Below are 21589 nucleotides of genomic sequence, written 5' to 3'. Positions count from 1 at the left end.
TGCCCAGTCGGCGCGGTGGGGGAGTGGGGGGTGGACGCCTGCGAGGGATCGGCCACAGGCCGACACGACCACCGTGGTCCACGCTCTGTGGCTGATGTGAAGGGAATCTGTTTCGACCGGGTACGAGGGTCGTTTACCCCCCATTCTGTGTTTTAAACAATTCAGTCTCCCTCACCCCGACAGTGAGTCTGTGTCCTCACCGCTCTGTGTTTTACACAATTCAGTCTCTCCGTCACCCCGACAGTGAGTCTGTGTCCTCACCGCTCTGTGTTTTACACAATTCAGTCTCTCTCACCCCGACAGTGAGTCTGTGTCCTCACCGCTCTGTGTTTTACACAATTCAGTCTCTCCGTCACCCCGACAGTGAGTCTGTGTCCTCACCGCTCTGTGTTTTAAACAATTCAGTCTCTCTCACCCCGACAGTGAGTCTGTGTCCTCACCGCTCTGTGTTTTAAACAATTCAGTCTCTCTCACCCCGACAGTGAGTCTGTGTCCTCACCGCTCTGTGTTTTACACAATTCAGTCTCTCCGTCACCCCGACAGTGAGTCTGTGTCCTCACCGCTCTGTGTTTTACACAATTCAGTCTCTCTCACCCCGACAGTGAGTCTGTGTCCTCACCGCTCTGTGTTTTACACAATTCAGTCTCTCCGTCACCCCGACAGTGAGTCTGTGTCCTCACCGCTCTGTGTTTTACACAATTCAGTCTCTCCGTCACCCCGACAGTGAGTCTGTGTCCTCACCGCTCTGTGTTTTACACAATTCAGTCTCTCCGTCACCCCGACAGTGAGTCTGTGTCCTCACCGCTCTGTGTTTTACACAATTCAGTCTCTCTCACCCCGACAGTGAGTCTGTGTCCTCACCGCTCTGTGTTTTACACAATTCAGTCTCTCCGTCACCCCGACAGTGAGTCTGTGTCCTCACCGCTCTGTGTTTTACACAATTCAGTCTCTCCGTCACCCCGACAGTGAGTCTGTGTCCTCACCGCCTGTGTTTTACACAATTCAGTCTCTCTCACCCCGACAGTGAGTCTGTGTCCTCACCGCTCTGTGTTTTACACAATTCAGTCTCTCTCACCCCGACAGTGAGTCTGTGTCCTCACCGCTCTGTGTTTTACACAATTCAGTCTCTCCGTCACCCCGACAGTGAGTCTGTGTCCTCACCGCTCTGTGTTTTACACAATTCAGTCTCTCTCACCCCGACAGTGAGTCTGTGTCCTCACCGCTCTGTGTTTTACACAATTCAGTCTCTCCTCACCCCGACAGTGAGTCTGTGTCCTCACCGCTCTGTGTTTTACACAATTCAGTCTCTCCGTCACCCCGACAGTGAGTCTGTGTCCTCACCGCTCTGTGTTTTACACAATTCAGTCTCTCCGTCACCCCGACAGTGAGTCTGTGTCCTCACCGCTCTGTGTTTTACACAATTCAGTCTCTCCGTCACCCCGACAGTGAGTCTGTGTCCTCACCGCTCTGTGTTTTACACAATTCAGTCTCTCTCACCCCGACAGTGAGTCTGTGTCCTCACCGCTCTGTGTTTTACACAATTCAGTTCCTCTCACCCCGACAGTGAGTCTGTGTCCTCACCGCTCTGTGTTTTACACAATTCAGTCTCTCCGTCAACCCGACAGTGAGTCTGTGTCCTCACCGCTCTGTGTTTTACACAATTCAGTCTCTCCGTCACCCCGACAGTGAGTCTGTGTCCTCACCGCTCTGTGTTTTACACAATTCAGTCTCTCTCACCCCGACAGTGAGTCTGTGTCCTCACCGCTCTGTGTTTTACACAATTCAGTCTCTCTCACCCCGACAGTGAGTCTGTGTCCTCACCGCTCTGTTTTTACACAATTCAGTCTCTCTCACCCCGACAGTGAGTCTGTGTCCTCACCGCTCTGTGTTTTACACAATTCAGTCTCTCCGTCACCCCGACAGTGAGTCTGTGTCCTCACCGCTCTGTGTTTTACACAATTCAGTCTCTCCGTCACCCCGACAGTGAGTCTGTGTCCTCACCGCTCTGTGTTTTACACAATTCAGTCTCTCCGTCACCCCGACAGTGAGTCTGTGTCCTCACCGCTCTGTGTTTTACACAATTCAGTCTCTCTCACCCCGACAGTGAGTCTGTGTCCTCACCGCTCTGTGTTTTACACAATTCAGTCTCTCTCACCCCGACAGTGAGTCTGTGTCCTCACCGCTCTGTGTTTTACACAATTCAGCTCCTCAGGAGTTGTGTCTCACCGCTCTGTGTTTTACACAATTCACCCCGACAGTGAGTCTGTGTCCTCACCGCTCTGTGTTTTACACAATTCAGTCTCTCTCACCCCGACAGTGAGTCTGTGTCCTCACCGCTCTGTGTTTTACACAATTCAGTCTCTCCGTCACCCCGACAGTGAGTCTGTGTCCTCACCGCTCTGTGTTTTACACAATTCAGTCTCTCTCACCCCGACAGTGAGTCTGTGTCCTCACCGCTCTGTGTTTTACACAATTCAGTCTCTCCGTCACCCCGACAGTGAGTCTGTGTCCTCACCGCTCTGTGTTTTACACAATTCAGTCTCTCTCACCCCGACAGTGAGTCTGTGTCCTCACCGCTCTGTGTTTTACACAATTCAGTCTCTCCGTCACCCCGACAGTGAGTCTGTGTCCTCACCGCTCTGTGTTTTACACAATTCAGTCTCTCTCACCCCGACAGTGAGTCTGTGTCCTCACCGCTCTGTGTTTTACACAATTCAGTCTCTCTCACCCCGACAGTGAGTCTGTGTCCTCACCGCTCTGTGTTTTACACAATTCAGTCTCTCTCACCCCGACAGTGAGTCTGTGTCCTCACCGCTCTGTGTTTTACACAATTCAGTCTCTCTCACCCCGACAGTGAGTCTGTGTCCTCACCGCTCTGTGTTTTACACAATTCAGTCTCTCCGTCACCCCGACAGTGAGTCTGTGTCCTCACCGCTCTGTGTTTTACACAATTCAGTCTCTCCGTCACCCCGACAGTGAGTCTGTGTCCTCACCGCTCTGTGTTTTACACAATTCAGTCTCTCCGTCACCCCGACAGTGAGTCTGTGTCCTCACCGCTCTGTGTTTTACACAATTCAGTCTCCGTCACCCCGACAGTGAGTCTGTGTCCTCACCGCTCTGTGTTTTACACAATTCAGTCTCTCCGTCACCCCGACAGTGAGTCTGTGTCCTCACCGCTCTGTGTTTTACACAATTCAGTCTCTCCGTCACCCCGACAGTGAGTCTGTGTCCTCACCGCTCTGTGTTTTACACAATTCAGTCTCTCCGTCACCCCGACAGTGAGTCTGTGTCCTCACCGCTCTGTGTTTTACACAATTCAGTCTCTCCGTCACCCCGACAGTGAGTCTGTGTCCTCACCGCTCTGTGTTTTACACAATTCAGTCTCTCCGTCACCCCGACAGTGAGTCTGTGTCCTCACCGCTCTGTGTTTTACACAATTCAGTCTCTCTCACCCCGACAGTGAGTCTGTGTCCTCACCGCTCTGTGTTTTACACAATTCAGTCTCTCCGTCACCCCGACAGTGAGTCTGTGTCCTCACCGCTCTGTGTTTTACACAATTCAGTCTCTCCGTCACCCCGACAGTGAGTCTGTGTCCTCACCGCTCTGTGTTTTACACAATTCAGTCTCTCTCACCCCGACAGTGAGTCTGTGTCCTCACCGCTCTGTGTTTTACACAATTCAGTCTCTCCGTCACCCCGACAGTGAGTCTGTGTCCTCACCGCTCTGTGTTTTACACAATTCAGTCTCTCTCACCCCGACAGTGAGTCTGTGTCCTCACCGCTCTGTGTTTTACACAATTCAGTCTCTCCGTCACCCCGACAGTGAGTCTGTGTCCTCACCGCTCTGTGTTTTACACAATTCAGTCTCTCTCACCCCGACAGTGAGTCTGTGTCCTCACCGCTCTGTGTTTTACACAATTCAGTCTCTCCGTCACCCCGACAGTGAGTCTGTGTCCTCACCGCTCTGTGTTTTACACAATTCAGTCTCTCCGTCACCCCGACAGTGAGTCTGTGTCCTCACCGCTCTGTGTTTTACACAATTCAGTCTCTCCGTCACCCCGACAGTGAGTCTGTGTCCTCACCGCTCTGTGTTTTACACAATTCAGTCTCTCTCACCCCGACAGTGAGTCTGTGTCCTCACCGCTCTGTGTTTTACACAATTCATCTCTCACCCCGACAGTGAGTCTGTGTCCTCACCGCTCTGTGTTTTACACAATTCAGTCTCTCTCACCCCGACAGTGAGTCTGTGTCCTCACCGCTCTGTGTTTTACACAATTCAGTCTCTCCGTCACCCCGACAGTGAGTCTGTGTCCTCACCGCTCTGTGTTTTACACAATTCAGTCTCTCCGTCACCCCGACAGTGAGTCTGTGTCCTCACCGCTCTGTGTTTTACACAATTCAGTCTCTCTCACCCCGACAGTGAGTCTGTGTCCTCACCGCTCTGTGTTTTACACAATTCAGTCTCTCGTCACCCCGACAGTGAGTCTGTGTCCTCACCGCTCTGTGTTTTACACAATTCAGTCTCTCTCACCCCGACAGTGAGTCTGTGTCCTCACCGCTCTGTGTTTTACACAATTCAGTCTCTCCGTCACCCCGACAGTGAGTCTGTGTCCTCACCGCTCTGTGTTTTACACAATTCAGTCTCTCTCACCCCGACAGTGAGTCTGTGTCCTCACCGCTCTGTGTTTTACACAATTCAGTCTCTCCTCACCCCGACAGTGAGTCTGTGTCCTCACCGCTCTGTGTTTTACACAATTCAGTCTCTCTCACCCCGACAGTGAGTCTTGTCCTCACCGCTCTGTGTTTTACACAATTCAGTCTCTCTCACCCCGACAGTGAGTCTGTGTCCTCACCGCTCTGTGTTTTACACAATTCAGTCTCTCTCACCCCGACAGTGAGTCTGTGTCCTCACCGCTCTGTGTTTTACACAATTCAGTCTCTCCGTCACCCCGACAGTGAGTCTGTGTCCTCACCGCTCTGTGTTTTACACAATTCAGTCTCTCTCACCCCGACAGTGAGTCTGTGTCCTCACCGCTCTGTGTTTTACACAATTCAGTCTCTCCGTCACCCCGACAGTGAGTCTGTGTCCTCACCGCTCTGTGTTTTACACAATTCAGTCTCTCCGTCACCCCGACAGTGAGTCTGTGTCCTCACCGCTCTGTGTTTTACACAATTCAGTCTCTCTCACCCCGACAGTGAGTCTGTGTCCTCACCGCTCTGTGTTTTACACAATTCAGTCTCTCTCACCCCGACAGTGAGTCTGTGTCCTCACCGCTCTGTGTTTTACACAATTCAGTCTCCTCACCCCGACAGTGAGTCTGTGTCCTCACCGCTCTGTGTTTTACACAATTCAGTCTCTCCGTCACCCCGACAGTGAGTCTGTGTCCTCACCGCTCTGTGTTTTACACAATTCAGTCTCTCTCACCCCGACAGTGAGTCTGTGTCCTCACCGCTCTGTGTTTTACACAATTCAGTCTCTCCGTCACCCCGACAGTGAGTCTGTGTCCTCACCGCTCTGTGTTTTACACAATTCAGTCTCTCTCACCCCGACAGTGAGTCTGTGTCCTCACCGCTCTGTGTTTTACACAATTCAGTCTCTCCGTCACCCCGACAGTGAGTCTGTGTCCTCACCGCTCTGTGTTTTACACAATTCAGTCTCTCGTCACCCCGACAGTGAGTCTGTGTCCTCACCGCTCTGTGTTTTACACAATTCAGTCTCTCTCACCCCGACAGTGAGTCTGTGTCCTCACCGCTCTGTGTTTTACACAATTCAGTCTCTCTCACCCCGACAGTGAGTCTGTGTCCTCACCGCTCTGTGTTTTACACAATTCAGTCTCTCCGTCACCCCGACAGTGAGTCTGTGTCCTCACCGCTCTGTGTTTTACACAATTCAGTCTCTCTCACCCCGACAGTGAGTCTGTGTCCTCACCGCTCTGTGTTTTACACAATTCAGTCTCTCTCACCCCGACAGTGAGTCTGTGTCCTCACCGCTCTGTGTTTTACACAATTCAGTCTCTCCGTCACCCCGACAGTGAGTCTGTGTCCTCACCGCTCTGTGTTTTACACAATTCAGTCTCTCCGTCACCCCGACAGTGAGTCTGTGTCCTCACCGCTCTGTGTTTTACACAATTCAGTCTCTCTCACCCCGACAGTGAGTCTGTGTCCTCACCGCTCTGTGTTTTACACAATTCAGTCTCTCCGTCACCCCGACAGTGAGTCTGTGTCCTCACCGCTCTGTTTTACACAATTCAGTCTCTCCTCACCCCGACAGTGAGTCTGTGTCCTCACCGCTCTGTGTTTTACACAATTCAGTCTCTCGTCACCCCGACAGTGAGTCTGTGTCCTCACCGCTCTGTGTTTTACACAATTCAGTCTCTCCGTCACCCCGACAGTGAGTCTGTGTCCTCACCGCTCTGTGTTTTACACAATTCAGTCTCTCCTCACCCCGACAGTGAGTCTGTGTCCTCACCGCTCTGTGTTTTACACAATTCAGTCACCCCGACAGTGAGTCTGTGTCCTCACCGCTCTGTGTTTTACACAATTCAGTCTCTCTCACCCCGACAGTGAGTCTGTGTCCTCACCGCTCTGTGTTTTACACAATTCAGTCTCTCTCCGTCACCCCGACAGTGAGTCTGTGTCCTCACCGCTCTGTGTTTTACACAATTCAGTCTCTCTCACCCCGACAGTGAGTCTGTGTCCTCACCGCTCTGTGTTTTACACAATTCAGTCTCTCCGTCACCCCGACAGTGAGTCTGTGTCCTCACCGCTCTGTGTTTTACACAATTCAGTCTCTCCGTCACCCCGACAGTGAGTCTGTGTCCTCACCGCTCTGTGTTTTACACAATTCAGTCTCTCTCACCCCGACAGTGAGTCTGTGTCCTCACCGCTCTGTGTTTTACACAATTCAGTCTCTCCGTCACCCCGACAGTGAGTCTGTGTCCTCACCGCTCTGTGTTTTACACAATTCAGTCTCTCTCACCCCGACAGTGAGTCTGTGTCCTCACCGCTCTGTGTTTTACACAATTCAGTCTCTCCGTCACCCCGACAGTGAGTCTGTGTCCTCACCGCTCTGTGTTTTACACAATTCAGTCTCTCTCACCCCGACAGTGAGTCTGTGTCCTCACCGCTCTGTGTTTTACACAATTCAGTCTCTCCGTCACCCCGACAGTGAGTCTGTGTCCTCACCGCTCTGTGTTTTACACAATTCAGTCTCTCCGTCACCCCGACAGTGAGTCTGTGTCCTCACCGCTCTGTGTTTTACACAATTCAGTCTCTCTCACCCCGACAGTGAGTCTGTGTCCTCACCGCTCTGTGTTTTACACAATTCAGTCTCTCCGTCACCCCGACAGTGAGTCTGTGTCCTCACCGCTCTGTGTTTTACACAATTCAGTCTCTCTCACCCCGACAGTGAGTCTGTGTCCTCACCGCTCTGTGTTTTACACAATTCAGTCTCTCCGTCACCCCGACAGTGAGTCTGTGTCCTCACCGCTCTGTGTTTTACAGAATTCAGTCTCTCCGTCACCCCGACAGTGAGTCTGTGTCCTCACCGCTCTGTGTTTTACACAATTCAGTCTCTCTCACCCCGACAGTGAGTCTGTGTCCTCACCGCTCTGTGTTTTACACAATTCAGTCTCTCCGTCACCCCGACAGTGAGTCTGTGTCCTCACCGCTCTGTGTTTTACACAATTCAGTCTCTCTCACCCCGACAGTGAGTCTGTGTCCTCACCGCTCTGTGTTTTACACAATTCAGTCTCTCCGTCACCCCGACAGTGAGTCTGTGTCCTCACCGCTCTGTGTTTTACACAATTCAGTCTCTCTCACCCCGACAGTGAGTCTGTGTCCTCACCGCTCTGTGTTTTACACAATTCAGTCTCTCCGTCAACCCGACAGTGAGTCTGTGTCCTCACCGCTCTGTGTTTTACACAATTCAGTCTCTCCGTCACCCCGACAGTGAGTCTGTGTCCTCACCGCTCTGTGTTTTACACAATTCAGTCTCTCCGTCACCCCGACAGTGAGTCTGTGTCCTCTCCGCTCTGTGTTTTAAACGATCCAGTGTCCGTCACCCCGGTGACTGTGGTGGATGCGGATACGATAGGGTCTTTTCAGAGACTTTGAGAGGTTGATGGAGCTTCGAAAGACTAGGGAAATTGTCGGCAGTCTGCAGAGTAGGTGACATGCTCGGGACGATACAGAGGACCGAAGGGCCTGTAATGGGCCGTAGGTTTTCTGTGGTGGGGGCAGTCGGGAACAATATCACGGCTGCCCTGGGGTTGTGGGGGTGGGGGACAGAATGGAGAGCTTGTCGACAGAGCCCTCTGCAATGGGATTGTAGCCAGCAGTCCATCGAGGGACGGACAGGCAGACGGGTTCGCCTGTTGTGAGCTGTGACGACCCGGGAACGTGACGATTTCGACCCTGGACGACAACGACCGTCGGAGCTGAGCTCAGATCCCGGGGTGAGCTCGGCAAAGCCCTCCCCTCCCCGGCTGTCCCTCTGACTCCCTCTCTCTCTCCCCCCCCACCCCCCCCCCGGCAGGAACTCGGGGGCTCACTGCATCAGCTGCTCGTACAAGGCCAGCTCCGGGCTGCTCTACCCGCTGGAGCGCGGGTTTATCTACGTGCACAAGCCGCCCGTCCACATCCGCTTCGACGAGATCTCCCACGTCAACTTCGCCCGCGGTACCACCACCACCCGCTCCTTCGACTTCGAGATCGAGACCAAGCAGGGCGGCTTGTACACCTTCAGCAGCATCGAGAGGTGAGGGGGTGGGGGGGAGACGGGGTCGTGGCCGGGGTGGGGGCTGGGAGACGGGGACATGGGGGGTGGGGGGAAGATGGGGACGTGGCCGGGGTGGGGGTGGGAGACGGGGACGTGGGGGGTGGGGGGGAGATGCGGACGTGGCCGGGGTGGGGGTGGGAGACAGGGACGTGGGGGGTGGGGGGGAGACGGGGACGTGGCCGGGGGTTGGAGACGGGGACGTGGGGGGTGGGGGGTGGGAGACGGGGACGTGGGGGATGGGGGGGAGATGGGGACGTGGCCGGGGGTTGGAGACGGGGACGTGACGGGGGGTGGGAGACGGGGCGTGACCGGGACGTGGCTGGGGGTGGGAGACGGGGACGTGGCCGGGGGTGGGAGACGGGGACGTGGCCGGGGGTGGGAGACGGGGACGTGGCCGGGGGTGGGAGACGGGGACGTGGCCGGGCTGGGGGGTGGGAGACGGGGACGTGGCCGGGAGTGGGAGACGGGGACGTGGCCGGGGGTGGGAGACGGGGGCATTGCCGGGGTGGGGGGTGGGAGACGGGGACGTGACTGTGGGTGGGAGACGGGGACGTGACTGTGGGTGGGAGACGGGGACGTGACCGGGGGTGGGAGACGGGGACGTGGCCGGGGGTGGGAGACGGGGACGTGGCCGGGGTGGGAGATGGGGACGTGACCGGGACGTGGCTGGGGGTCGGAGACGGGGACGTGGCCGGGGGTGGGAGACGGGGACATGACCGGGACCTGGCCGGGGGTGGGAGACGGGGACGTGGCCGGGGGTGGGAGACGGGGACGTGACCGGGGGTGGGAGATGGGGACGTGGCCGGGGTGGGAGACGGGGACGTGACCGGGACGTGGCTGGGGGTCGGAGACGGGGACGTGGCTGGGGGGGGGAGACGGGGACATGCCCGGGGTGGGGGGTGGGAGACGGGGACGTGGCTGGGGGGGGGGAGACGGGGACATTGCCGGGGTGGGGGGTGGGAGACGGGGACGTGGCCGGGGTGGGGCGAGACGGGGACGTGGCCGGGGTGGGGGGAGACGGGGACGTGGCCGGGAGTGGGAGACGGGGACGTGGCCGGGGGTGGGAGACGGGGACGTGGGGGGTGGGGGGGAGATGCGGACGTGGCCGGGGTGGGGGTGGGAGACAGGGACGTGGGGGGTGGGGGGGAGACGGGGACGTGGCCGGGGGTTGGAGACGGGGACGTGGGGGGTGGGGGGTGGGAGACGGGGACGGGGGGGAGATGGGGACGTGGCCGGGGGTTGGAGACGGGGATGTGACCGGGGGTGGGAGACTGGCTGGGGGTGGGAGACGGGGACGTGGCCGGGAGTGGGAGACGGGGACGTGGCCGGGGTGGGAGACGGGGACGTGGCCGGGCTGGGGGGTGGGAGACGGGGACGTGGCCGGGAGTGGGAGACGGGGACGTGGCCGGGGGTGGGAGACGGGGGCCTTGCCGGGGTGGGGGGTGGGAGACGGGGACGTGACTGTGGGTGGGAGACGGGGACGTGACCGGGGGTGGGAGACGGGGACGTGACCGGGACGTGGCTGGGGGTCGGAGACGGGGACGTGGCCGGGGGTGGGAGACGGGGACGTGGGGGGTGGGGGGAGACGGGGACGTGGCCGGGGGTGGGAGACGGGGACGTGGCCGGGCTGGGGGGTGGGAGACGGGGATGTGGGGGTGGGGGGGAGACGGGGACGTGGCCGGGGGTGGGAGACGGGGACATTGCCGGGGTGGGGGGTGGGAGACGGGGACGTGACCGGGGTGGGAGACGGGGACGTGACCGGGACGTGGCTGGGGGTCGGAGACGGGGACGTGGCTGGGGGGGGGGAGACGGGGACATTGCCGGGGTGGGGGGTGGGAGACAGGGACGTGGCCGGAGGGGGGAGACGGGGACGTGGCCGGGGGTCGGAGACGGGGACGTGGCCGGGGGGGGGAGACGGGGACATTGCCGGGGTGGGGGGTGGGAGATGGGGACGTGGGGGGGGGGGAGATGGGGACGTGGCCGGGAGTGGGAGACGGGGACGTGGCCGGGGGGTGGGAGACGGGGACATTGCCGGGGTGGGGGGTGGGAGACGGGGACGTGGCCGGGGGTGGGAGACGGGGACGTGGCGGGGGGGCGGGGGAGAGACGGGGACGTGGCCGGGGATGGGAGATGGGGATGTGGGGGGTGGGAGACGGGGACGTGACCGGGGTGGGAGACGGGGACGTGACCGGGACGTGGCTGGGGGTCGGAGACGGGGATGTGGCTGGGGGGGGGGAGACGGGGACATTGCCGGGGTGGGGGGTGGGAGACAGGGACGTGGCCGGAGGGGGGGAGACGGGGACGTGGCCGGGGGTCGGAGACGGGGACGTGTCCGGGGGGGGGAGACGGGGACATTGCCGGGGTGGGGGGTGGGAGATGGGGACGTGGTGGGGGGGAGACGGGGACGTGGCCGGGAGTGGGAGACGGGGACGTGGCCGGGGGGTGGGAGACGGGGACATTGCCGGGGTGGGGGGTGGGAGACGGGGACGTGGCCGGGGGTGGGAGACGGGGACGTGGCCGGGGGGCGGTGGAGACGGGGACGTGGGCGGGGCAGACGGGGACGTGGCTGGGGGCGGGGGAGACGGTGACGTGGCCGGGGGCGGGGGAGACGGGGACGTGGCCGGGTGTGGGAGACGGGGACGTGGGGTGGGGGGAGACGGGGACGTGGCCGGGCTGGGGGTTGGGAGACGGGGACGTGGCCTGGGTGGGGGTGGGAGACGGGTCGTGACTGCGGGGGTGGGGGTGGGAGACGGGAACGTGGCTGGCGTGGAGGTGGGAGACGGGAACGTGGCTGGGGTGGGGGTAGGAGACGGGTCGTGACTGCGGGGTTGGGGGTGGGAGACGGGGACGTGGCTGGGGTGGGGGTAGGAGACGGGTCGTGACCGTGGTGGCGGGGTGGGAGACGGGAACATGACCGTTGGGGGTGGGAGAAGGACGGGCAAGGGGGAGGGGGGAGGGAAGGGGGTCTGGCATTGAGAAGTCGGGGATGGAGGGGGACAGTGGGTAGGTGGGAGGGGGGAGACGGGGACGGAGAGGAGTAGGGGGACTGGGAAAGGAGAGCGGGTAAGGGTGGGGGGTGGGTTCAGAAACTCCTCTATACCGCCGCGTAAAGGGGAGGAGTGCGGGGGAGCGGTGGGACGGGCGATGGGACAGGGTGGAGACAGTTCTACCCCCGGGGTGGGGCTCACTCAGCAGTTGGTGATGTTGGTAACCACCCCCCCCCCTCTACCCCCCCCCCCAGGGAGGAGTACGGCAAGCTGTTTGACTTTGTCAACGCCAAAAAGCTGAACATTAAAAACCGAGGCATGAAGGAGGTGAGTGGAGGGAACTGGGTGCGCGTCTCCCCTTACCCCTCCCCCCTTACTCCTCCCCCCTTACTCCTCCCCCCTTACTCCTCCCCCCTTACTCCTCCCCCCTCGATCCTCCCCCCTCGATCCTCCCCCCTCGATCCTCCCCCCTCGATCCTCCCCCCTCGATCCTCCCCCTCGATCCTCCCCCTCGATCCTCCCCCCTCGATCCTCCCCCCTCGATCCTCCCCCCTCGATCCTCCCCCCTTACTCCTCCCCCCTTACTCCTCCCCCCTTACTCCTCCCCCCTTACTCCTCCCCCCTTACTCCTCCCCCCTTACTCCTCCCCCCTTACTCCTCCCCCCTTACTCCTCCCCCCTCAATCCTCCCCCCTCAATCCTCCCCCCTCAATCCTCCCCCTCAATCCTCCCCCCTCAATCCTCCCCCTCAATCCTCCCCCCTCAATCCTCCCCCTCAATCCTCCCCCTCAATCCTCCCCCTCAATCCTCCCCCTCAATCCTCCCCCCTCAATCCTCCCCCCTCAATCCTCCCCCCTCAATCCTCCCCCCTCAATCCTCCCCCTCAATCCTCCCCCCTCAATCCTCCCCCCTCAATCCTCCCCCCTCAATCCTCCCCCTCAATCCTCCCCCTCAATCCTCCCCCTCAATCCTCCCCCCTCAATCCTCCCCCCTCAATCCTCCCCCCTCAATCCTCCCCCCTCTCTGCTCCCCCTCAATCCTCCCCCCTCTCTGCTCCCCCTCAATCCTCCCCCCTCTCTGCTCCCCCTCAATCCTCCCCCCTCAATCCTCCCCCCTCTCTGCTCCCCCTCAATCCTCCTCCCTCTCTGCTCCCCCTCAATCCTCCCCCTCACTCCTCCCCCTCACTCCTCCCCCTCCCCCTCACTCCTCCTCCTCACTCCTCCCCCCTCACTCCTCCCCCCTCACTCCTCCCCCCTCACTCCTCCCCCCTCACTCCTCCCCCCTCAATCCTCCCCCCTCAATCCTCCCCCTCAATCCTCCCCCTCAATCCTCCCCCTCAATCCTCCCCCCTCAATCCTCCCCCTCAATCCTCCCCCCTCTCTGCTCCCCCCTCTCTGCTCCCCCTCAATCCTCCCCCCTCTCTGCTCCCCCTCAATCCTCCCCCCACTCTGCTCCCCCCACTCTGCTCCCCCCCACTCTGCTCCCCCCACTCTGCTCCCCCCCACTCTGCTCCCCCCCACTCTGCTCCCCCCCACTCTGCTCCCCCCCACTCTGCTCCCCCTCACTCCTCCCCCTCACTCCTCCCCCCTCACTCCTCCCCCCTCACTCCTCCCCCTCACTCCCCCCCAATCCTCCCCCTCTCTGCTCCCCCTCAATCCTCCCCCCTCACTCCTCCCCCCTCACTCCTCCCCCCTCACTCCTGCCCCCTCACTCCTGCCCCCTCACTCCTGCCCCCTCACTCCTGCCCCCTCACTCCTGCCCCCTCACACCTCCCCCCTCACTCCTCCCCCTCACTCCTCCCCCCTCACCCTTCCCCCCCTCACCCCTCACCCCTCACCCCTCACCCCTCACCCCTCACTCCTCACCCCTCACCCCTCATCCCTCACCCCTCACTCCTCAGCCCTCACTCCTCACCCCTCACCCCTCCCCCTTCCCCATCACTCCTCACCCCTTCCCCTTCCCCCTCACTCCTCACCCCTTCCCCCTCACTCCTCACCCCTTCCCCCTCACTCCTCACCCCTTCCCCCTCCCCCTCACCCCTCCCCCTCCCCCCTCCCCCTCCCCCCTCCCCTCTCCCCCTCTCCCCCTCCCCTCTCCCCCTCCCCTCTCCCCCCTCCCTCTCCCCCCTCCCCCTCCCCTCTCCCCCCTCCCCTCTCCCCCCTCCCCTCTCCCCCCTCCCCTCTCCCCCCTCCCCTCTCCCCCTCAATCCTCCCCCTCACTGCTCCCCCTCAATCCTCCCCCCTCTCTGCTCCCCCTCAATCCCTCCTCCCCCCTCACTCCTCCCCCCTCACTCCTCCCCCCTCACTCCTCCCCCTCACTCCTCCCCCTCACTCCTCCCCCTCACTCCTCCCCCCTCACTCCTCCCCCCTCACTCCTCCCCCCTCACTCCTCCCCCCTCACTCCTCCCCCCTCACTCCTCCCCCTCACTCCTCCCCCTCACTCCTCCCCCCTCACTCCTCCCCCTCACTCCTCCCCCTCACTCCTCCCCCTCCCCCTCACTCCTCCTCCTCACTCCTCCCCCCTCACTCCTCCCCCCTCACTCCTCCCCCCTCACTCCTCCCCCCTCACCTCTCCCCCCTCCCCCTCCCCCTCCCTCTCTCCCCTCCCCCCCTCCCCCCTCCCCTCTCCCCCCTCCCCTCTCCCCTCTCACCTCTCTCCCCTCCCACCTCTCTCCCCTCTCTCCCCTCTCTCCCCTCTCTCCCCTCTCTCCCCTCTCTCCCCTCTCTCCCCTCTCTCCCCTCTCTCCCTCTCTCCCCTCTCTCCCCTCTCTCCCCTCTCTCCCCTCTCCCCCTCTCCCCCTCTCCCCCCTCCCCCCCTCCCCCCCCCCTCCCCCCTCCCCCCCTCTCCCCCTCTCCCCCTCTCCCCCCTCCTCTCTCCCCTCTCTCCCCTCCTCTCTCCCCTCTCTCCCCTCTCCCCTCTCTCCCCTCTCTCTCTTCTCTCTCTTCTCTCTCCCCTCTCTCCCCTCTCCCTCTCTCCCCCCTCCCCTCTCTCCCCCCTCCCCTCTCTCCCCCCTCCCCTCTCTCCCCCCTCCCCTCTCTCCCCCCTCCACTCTCTCCCCCCTCCACTCTCTCCCCCCTCCACTCTCTCCCCCCTCCACTCTCTCCCCCCTCCCCTCTCTCCCCCCTCCCCTCTCTCCCCCCTCCCCTCTCTCCCCCCTCCCCCCTCCCCTCTCCCCCTCCCCCCTCCCCCCTCCCCCCTCTCCCCTCTCCCCTCTCCCCCCTCCCCCCTCCCCCTCCCCCCTCTCCCCTCTCCCCTCTCTCCCCTCCCCCCCCCCCCCCCCCCCCCCTCTCCCCCCCCCCCCTCCCCCCCCCCCCCTCTCCCCCCTCCCCTCTCCCCTCTCCCCCTCCTCTCCCCTCCTCTCTCCCCTCTCTCCCCTCTCTCCCCTCTCTCCCCTCTCTCCCCTCTCTCCCCTCTCTCCCCTCTCTCCCTCTCTCCCCTCTCTCCCTCTCTCCCCCCTCCCCTCTCTCCCCCTCCCCTCTCTCCCCTCTCTCCCTCTCTCCCCTCTCTCCCCTCTCTCCCCTCTCTCCCCTCTCTCCCCCCTCCACTCTCTCCCCCCTCCACTCTCTCCCCCCTCCACTCTCTCCCCCCTCCACTCTCTCCCCCCTCCACTCTCTCCCCCTCCACTCTCTCCCCCCTCCCCTCTCTCCCCCCTCCCCTCTCTCCCCCCTCCCCCCTCTCCCCCCTCTCCCCTCTCCCCTCTCCCCTCTCCCCCCTCCCCCCTCCCCCCCTCCCCTCTCTCCCCTCTCTCCCCTCCCCCCTCCCCCCTCCCCCCTCCCCCCTCCCCCCTCCCCCCTCCCCCCTCCCCCCTCCCCCCTCTCCCCTCCCCCCTCTCCCCTCCCCCCTCTCCCCTCTCCCCTCTCCCCTCTCCCCTCTCCCCTCTCCCCCCTCCCCTCTCCCCTCTCCCCTCTCCCCTCTCTCCTCTCCGCCCCTCCCCTCCCCTCTCCCCTCCCCCCTCCCCTCTCTCCTCCCTCTCCTTCTCCCTCCCCTCCCTCTCCCCCCTCCCTCTCCCCCCTCCCTGTCCCCCCTCCCCTCCCCCTTCCCTCTCCCCTTCCCTCTCCCCCCTCCCCTCCCCCTTCCCTCTCCCCCTTCCCTCTCCCCCTTCCCTCTCCCTCCTCCCCTCTCCCTCCTCCCCTCCCCCTTCCCTCTCCCTCCTCCCCTCTCCCTCCTCCCCTCCCCCTTCCCTCTCCCCCTTCCCTCTCCCCCTTCCCTCTCCCCCTCCCCTTCCCTCTCCCCCCTCCCCCTCCCCTCTCCCCGTCTCCCCTTCCCCTCCCCCCTCCCCTCCCCCTCCCCTCTCCACCTCCCCTCTCCCTTCCCCCTCCCCCTTCCCTCTCCCCCTCCCTCTCCCCCCTCCCCCTTCCCTCTTCCCCCCTCCCTTCCCCCTTCCCCCTCCCTTCCCCCTCCCTTCCCCCTCCCTTCCCCCTCCCTTCCCCCTCCCTTCCCCCTCCCTTCCCCCTCCCTTCCCCCTCCCTTCCCCCTCCCTTCCCCCTTCCCTCTCCCCCTCCCCTCCCCCTTCCCTCTCCCCCTTCCCTCTCCCCCTTCCCTCTCCCCCTTCCCTCTCCCCCTTCCCTCTCCCCCTTCCCTCTCCCCCTTCCCTGTCTCCCCCTTCCCTGTCTCCCCTTCCCTGTCTCCCCCTTCCCTGTCTCCCCCTTCCCTGTCTCCCCCTTCCCTCTCTCCCCCTTCCCTCTCTCCCCCTCCCTCTCTCCCCCTCCCTCTCTCCCCCTCCCTCTCTCCCCCTCCCTCTCTCCCCCTCCCCTCTCTCCCCCTCCCTCTCTCCCCCTCCCTCTCTCCCCCTCCCTCTCTCCCCCTCCCTCTCTCCCCCTCCCTCTCTCCCCCTCCCTCTCTCCCCCTCCCTCTCTCCCCCTCCCTCTCTCCCCCTTCCCCCCTCACCGCTTCCCCCCTCACCCTCCCTCTCCCCCCTCACCCCTTCCCCCCTCACCCTCCCTCTCCCCCCTCACCCCTTCCCCCAACTAATCCAGGCAGCGTCCTGGTCGATCTCCTCTGCACCCTCTCTTATCCAGGCAGCATCCTGGTCAATCTCCTCTGCACCCTCTCTTATCCAGGCAGCATCCTGGTCAATCTCCTCTGCACCCTCTCTAATCCAGGCAGCGTCCTGGTCAATCTCCTCTGCACCCTTTCGAAAGCTTCCACATCCTTACTATAATGAGGGGACCAGAAGTGAACACAATACTCCCAAGTGTGGGTCTGACCAGGGTTGTATAGAGCTGTAACATTACCTCACGGCTGTTGAACTCAATCCCCCGACTAATGAAGGCCAACATACCAAACACCTTCTTCACCACCCTATCAACTTTGTGGTTGTGAGGACGTGGACCCCGAGATCTCTCTGTTCGTCCAAACTGCCATTGACCCTGTACTCTGCCGTCAAGTCCGACCTTTCCGGGCTGAACTGCATCTGCCTCCTTTCAGCCCGGCTCTACGTCCTGTCAGCGTCCCGCGGTCACCCACGACAACCCTCCACAACTCCGCCGACCCTCCTGCCGTCTGCAGACTCACTAACCCACCCCTCCACTTCCTCACCCAAGTCATTCGTAAAAACCGCAGAGAGCTGGGCTCCCGGCGCACCGCCGGTCGCGGACCTCGGGGCAGAACACGCTCGGTGTCCGGCCACCCTCTGCGTTCTGTGGGCAAGCCAATTCCGAATCCACACAGCCCAGTTTCCCTGGATCCAGGGAACCCCCCATGGGTTCTGAATGAGCCTGCCACGGGGAACCTGATCAAACCGACACTCGGTAATCACCGGGAACCTCTGTGGCACGTGAGAGAACTTAGTTTTAAGAAGAATATTAAAGCAAGAGTGTAACGCTGGGGCTTTATAAGGCTCTGGTGAGGCCTCACTTGGAGTACTGTGTACTCCATGGATTTGGTGAAAGGCCTTGATAGAGTGGATGTGGAGAGGATGTTTCCTGTAGTGGGGGGAGTCTGGGAACAGAGGACACAGATAGAGTGGATGTGGAGAGGATGTTTCCTGTAGTGGGGGAGTCTAGGACCAGAGGACACAGATAGAGTGGATGTGGAGAGGATGTTTCCTGTAGTGGGGGAGTCTCGGACCAGCCTGTTCCTCGCTTCCCTTGTCAACGTAGCAAGCTCGCAGCTCGCTAACTGGCACTGTAAGACGTTGCATTGACTGCTGGGCTACTGCGCCCTGCGGCAGTGGGAGCTGAATTAGGCCATTCGGTCTGATTTATCGCCCCCTTCCGCCTCAGTCTCCTGTCTTCTACCTGTAACCTTTGACCGATGGAGACCCCGTTCGCCTCCGCTTTAACCCGCCGCCCGCCCCTGCCCCACTCCCCTCGCTGATGGCTGCCCCCGCTCTCTCCTCTCCCTCAGAGCATCAAGCAGACCTACGACGAGTACGCTGACTCTGACGACGACCAGCACGACGCCTACCTGGAGCAGGTGAAGGCGGAGGGCCGGATCCGGGAGGAAACGGCAAACGACAGCGACTCCGGTGACGAATCGGGTGAGCGTCCCCCCCGGCCGCCAGGCCTGACGGGTTTCGCGCGTCCCATCCCCCCCCCGACGGCCCCCCGAGCCTGGACACTGCGCATGCGAGTCCTACCTCTCGGGCTCCGGCCCGGGAAGACCGGCAGCACCTCCATCCAAGGCCGAACAGAGCCGGCGTCTCCCCGTCCACCCTCCCCGCGTTCTGCGGGCGATACACCGCACAGGGCATCCCATCCGAAAGCGTCCAACCCCAGGAGGTCGCGGGCGCGGCTCGGAACGCCACGGGAAGCAGCCCCTCCTCCGCGGACTCCGTCTGCCCCTCCCGCTGCCCGGGGAAGGCGGCCGTCGGCGTGGAAGACCACAGAGGTTGTCCCTTCTTCCCTCTCTCCGTGACTCTGACACACCCTCCTGGCACCCGTGTGGTAGGCTCCCCCCCTCCTTTCCACGGAGCGCGGCCTGGCACCCATGTGACAGGCTCCCCCCCTCTCTCCTTTCCACACGGAGCGCGGCCTGGCACCCGTGTGACAGGCTCCCCCCGCCCTTTCCACACGGAGCGCGGCCTGGCACCCGTGTGGCAGGCTCCCCCCCCCCTTTCCACACGGAGCGCGGCCTGGCACCCGTGTGGCAGGCTCCCCCCCCCCTTTCCACACGGAGCGCGGCCTGGCACCCGTGTGACAGGCTCCCCCCCCCCCTTTCCACACGGAGCGCGGCCTGGCACCCGTGTGACAGGCTCCCCCCCCCCTTTCCACACGGAGCGCGGCCTGGCACCCGTGTGGCAGGCTCCCCCCCCCCTTTCCACACGGAGCGCGGCCTGGCGTCCGTGTGACAGGCTCCCCCCCCCCCTTTCCACACGGAGCGCGGCCTGGCACCCGTGTGGCAGGCTCCCCCCCTCCTTTCCACACGGAGCGCGGCCTGGCACCCGTGTGACAGGCTCCCCCCCTCCCTTTCCACACGGAGCGCGGCCTGGCGTCCGTGTGACAGGCTCTCCCCCCCCCTTTCCACGCGGAGCGCGGCCTGGCGTCCGTGTGACAGGCTCTCCCCCCCCCCTTTCCACACGGAGCGCGGCCTGGCGCCCGTGTGACAGGCTCCCCCGCCCCTTTCCACACGGAGCGCGGCCTGGCACCCGTGTGACAGGCTCCCCCCCCCCTTTCCACACGGAGCGCGGCCTGGCACCCGTGTGACTGCTCCCCCCCCCTTTCCACACGGAGCGCGGCCTGGCGTCCGTGTGACAGGCTCCCCCGCCCTCCTTTCCACACGGAGCGCGGCCTGGCACCCGTGTGACTGCTCCCCCCCCTTTCCACACGGAGCGCGGCCTGGCACCCGTGTGACAGGCTCCCCCCCCTTTCCACACGGAGCGCGGCCTGGCACCCGTGTGACTGCTCCCCCCCCCCTTTCCACACGGAGCGCGGCCTGGCACCCGTGTGACAGGCTCCCCCCCCCCTTTCCACACGGAGCGCGGCCTGGCACCCGTGTGACTGCTCCCCCCCCCCTTTCCACACGGAGCGCGGCCTGGCGTCCGTGTGACAGGCTCCCCCGCCCTCCTTTCCACACGGAGCGCGGCCTGGCACCCGTGTGACTGCTCCCCCCCCCCTTTCCACACGGAGCGCGGCCTGGCGTCCGTGTGACAGGCTCCCCCCCCCCTTTCCACACGGAGCGCGGCCTGGCACCTGTGTGACAGGCTCCCCCCCCCCCTTTCCACACGGAGCGCGGCCTGGCGTCCGTGTGACAGGCTCCTCCCCCCCCCCTTTCCACACGGAGCGCGGCCTGGCACCCGTGTGACAGGCTCCCCCCCCCCCTTTCCACACGGAGCGCGGCCTGGCGTCCGTGTGACAGGCTCCCCCCCCCCCTTTCCACACGGAGCGCGGCCTGGCGCCCGTGTGACAGACTCCCCCCCCTTCCCCCGGCACCCGTGTGGCAGACTCCCCCCGGCACCCGTGTGGCAGACTCCCCCCCCCCTTCCCCTGGCGTCCGTGTGGCAGACTCCCCCCGGCACCCGTGTGGCAGACTCCCCCCCCTTCCCCTGGCGTCCGTGTGGCAGACTCCCCCCCGGCACCCGTGTGGCAGACTCCCCCTGGCACCCGTGTGGCAGACTCCCCCCCCTTCCCCTGGCGTCCGTGTGGCAGACTCCCCCCCGGCGTCCGTGTGGCAGACTCCCCCCCGGCGTCCGTGTGGCAGACTCCCCCCGGCACCCGTGTGGCAGACTCCCCCCCCCCTTCCCCTGGCACCCGTGTGACAGGCTCCCCTCCCCCCTTCCACACGGAGCGCGGCCTGGCGTCCGTGTGACAGGCTCCCCCCCCCCCTTTCCACACGGAGCGCGGCCTGGCGTCCGTGTGACAGGCTCCCCCCCCCCCTTTCCACACGGAGCGCGGCCTGGCGCCCGTGTGACAGGCTCCCCCCCCTCCTTTCCACACGGAGCGCGGCCTGGCGTCCGTGTTACAGGCTCCCCCCCCTTCCCCTGGCGCCTGTGTGGCAGACTCCCCCCGGCACCCATGTGGCAGACTCCACCCCCCCTTCCCCTGGCACCCGTGTGGCAGACTCCCCCCGGCACCCGTGTGGCAGACTCCCCCTGGCACCCGTGTGGCAGACTCCCCCCCCTTCCCCTGGCGTCCGTGTGGCAGACTCCCCCCCGGCGTCCGTGTGGCAGACTCCCCCCGGCACCCGTGTGGCAGACTCCCCCCCCTTCCCCTGGCACCCGTGTGACAGGCTCCCCTCCCCCCTTCCACACGGAGCGCGGCCTGGCGTCCGTGTGACAGGCTCCCCCCCCCTTTCCACACGGAGCGCGGCCTGGCGTCCGTGTTACAGGCTCCCCCCCCTTCCCCTGGCGCCCGTGTGACAGGCTCCCCTCCCCCCTTCCACACGGAGCGCGGCCTGGCGCCCGTGTGACAGGCTCCCCCCCTCCTTTCCACACGGAGCGCGGCCTGGCGTCCGTGTTACAGGCTCCCCCCCTTCCCCTGGCGCCCGTGTGGCAGACTCCCCCCGGCACCCATGTGGCAGACTCCACCCCCCCTTCCCCTGGCACCCGTGTGGCAGACTCCCCCCCCTTCCCCTGGCACCCGTGTGACAGGCTCCCCCCCCCCTTTCCACACGGAGCGCGGCCTGGCGTCCGTGTGACAGGCTCCCCCCCCCTTCCCCTGGCGCCCGTGTGGCAGACTCCCCCCGGCACCCATGTGGCAGACTCCCCCCCCCTTCCCCTGGCACCCGTGTGGCAGGCTCCCCCCCTCCTTTCCACGCGGAGCGCGGCCTGGCGCCCGTGTGACAGGCTCCCCCCCCATCCTTTCGACAGAAACGACCTCTCCGAGTCCACGCCGCGTCCGTGAGCCGGTGGGATTTCCCACCCCCCACCCCGTCCCAGTGCGGGCC

The 21589-nt window shown here is 63.5% G+C and overlaps 1 protein-coding gene across 1 annotated transcript in view; it reads left to right on the top strand.

The window, feature by feature from the left end:
- ssrp1b (structure specific recognition protein 1b) overlaps positions 1-21589 on the top strand; it is a 62064-nt gene that overhangs the window by 22319 nt on the left and 18156 nt on the right. The window contains exons 8-10 of the mRNA XM_063039735.1: positions 8536-8757; positions 12020-12092; positions 18113-18245. Of these exons, the coding sequence (XP_062895805.1) occupies positions 8536-8757; positions 12020-12092; positions 18113-18245 (428 nt within the window). The remainder of the gene's footprint in view (positions 1-8535; positions 8758-12019; positions 12093-18112; positions 18246-21589) is intronic.

This window comes from Mobula hypostoma, unplaced genomic scaffold (assembly GCF_963921235.1).
Source record: "Mobula hypostoma unplaced genomic scaffold, sMobHyp1.1 scaffold_66, whole genome shotgun sequence".
NCBI lineage: Eukaryota > Metazoa > Chordata > Chondrichthyes > Myliobatiformes > Myliobatidae > Mobula > Mobula hypostoma.
The sequence above is the reverse complement of the archived record's forward strand: the minus strand, read 5'-3'. Positions and strand labels throughout refer to the sequence as shown.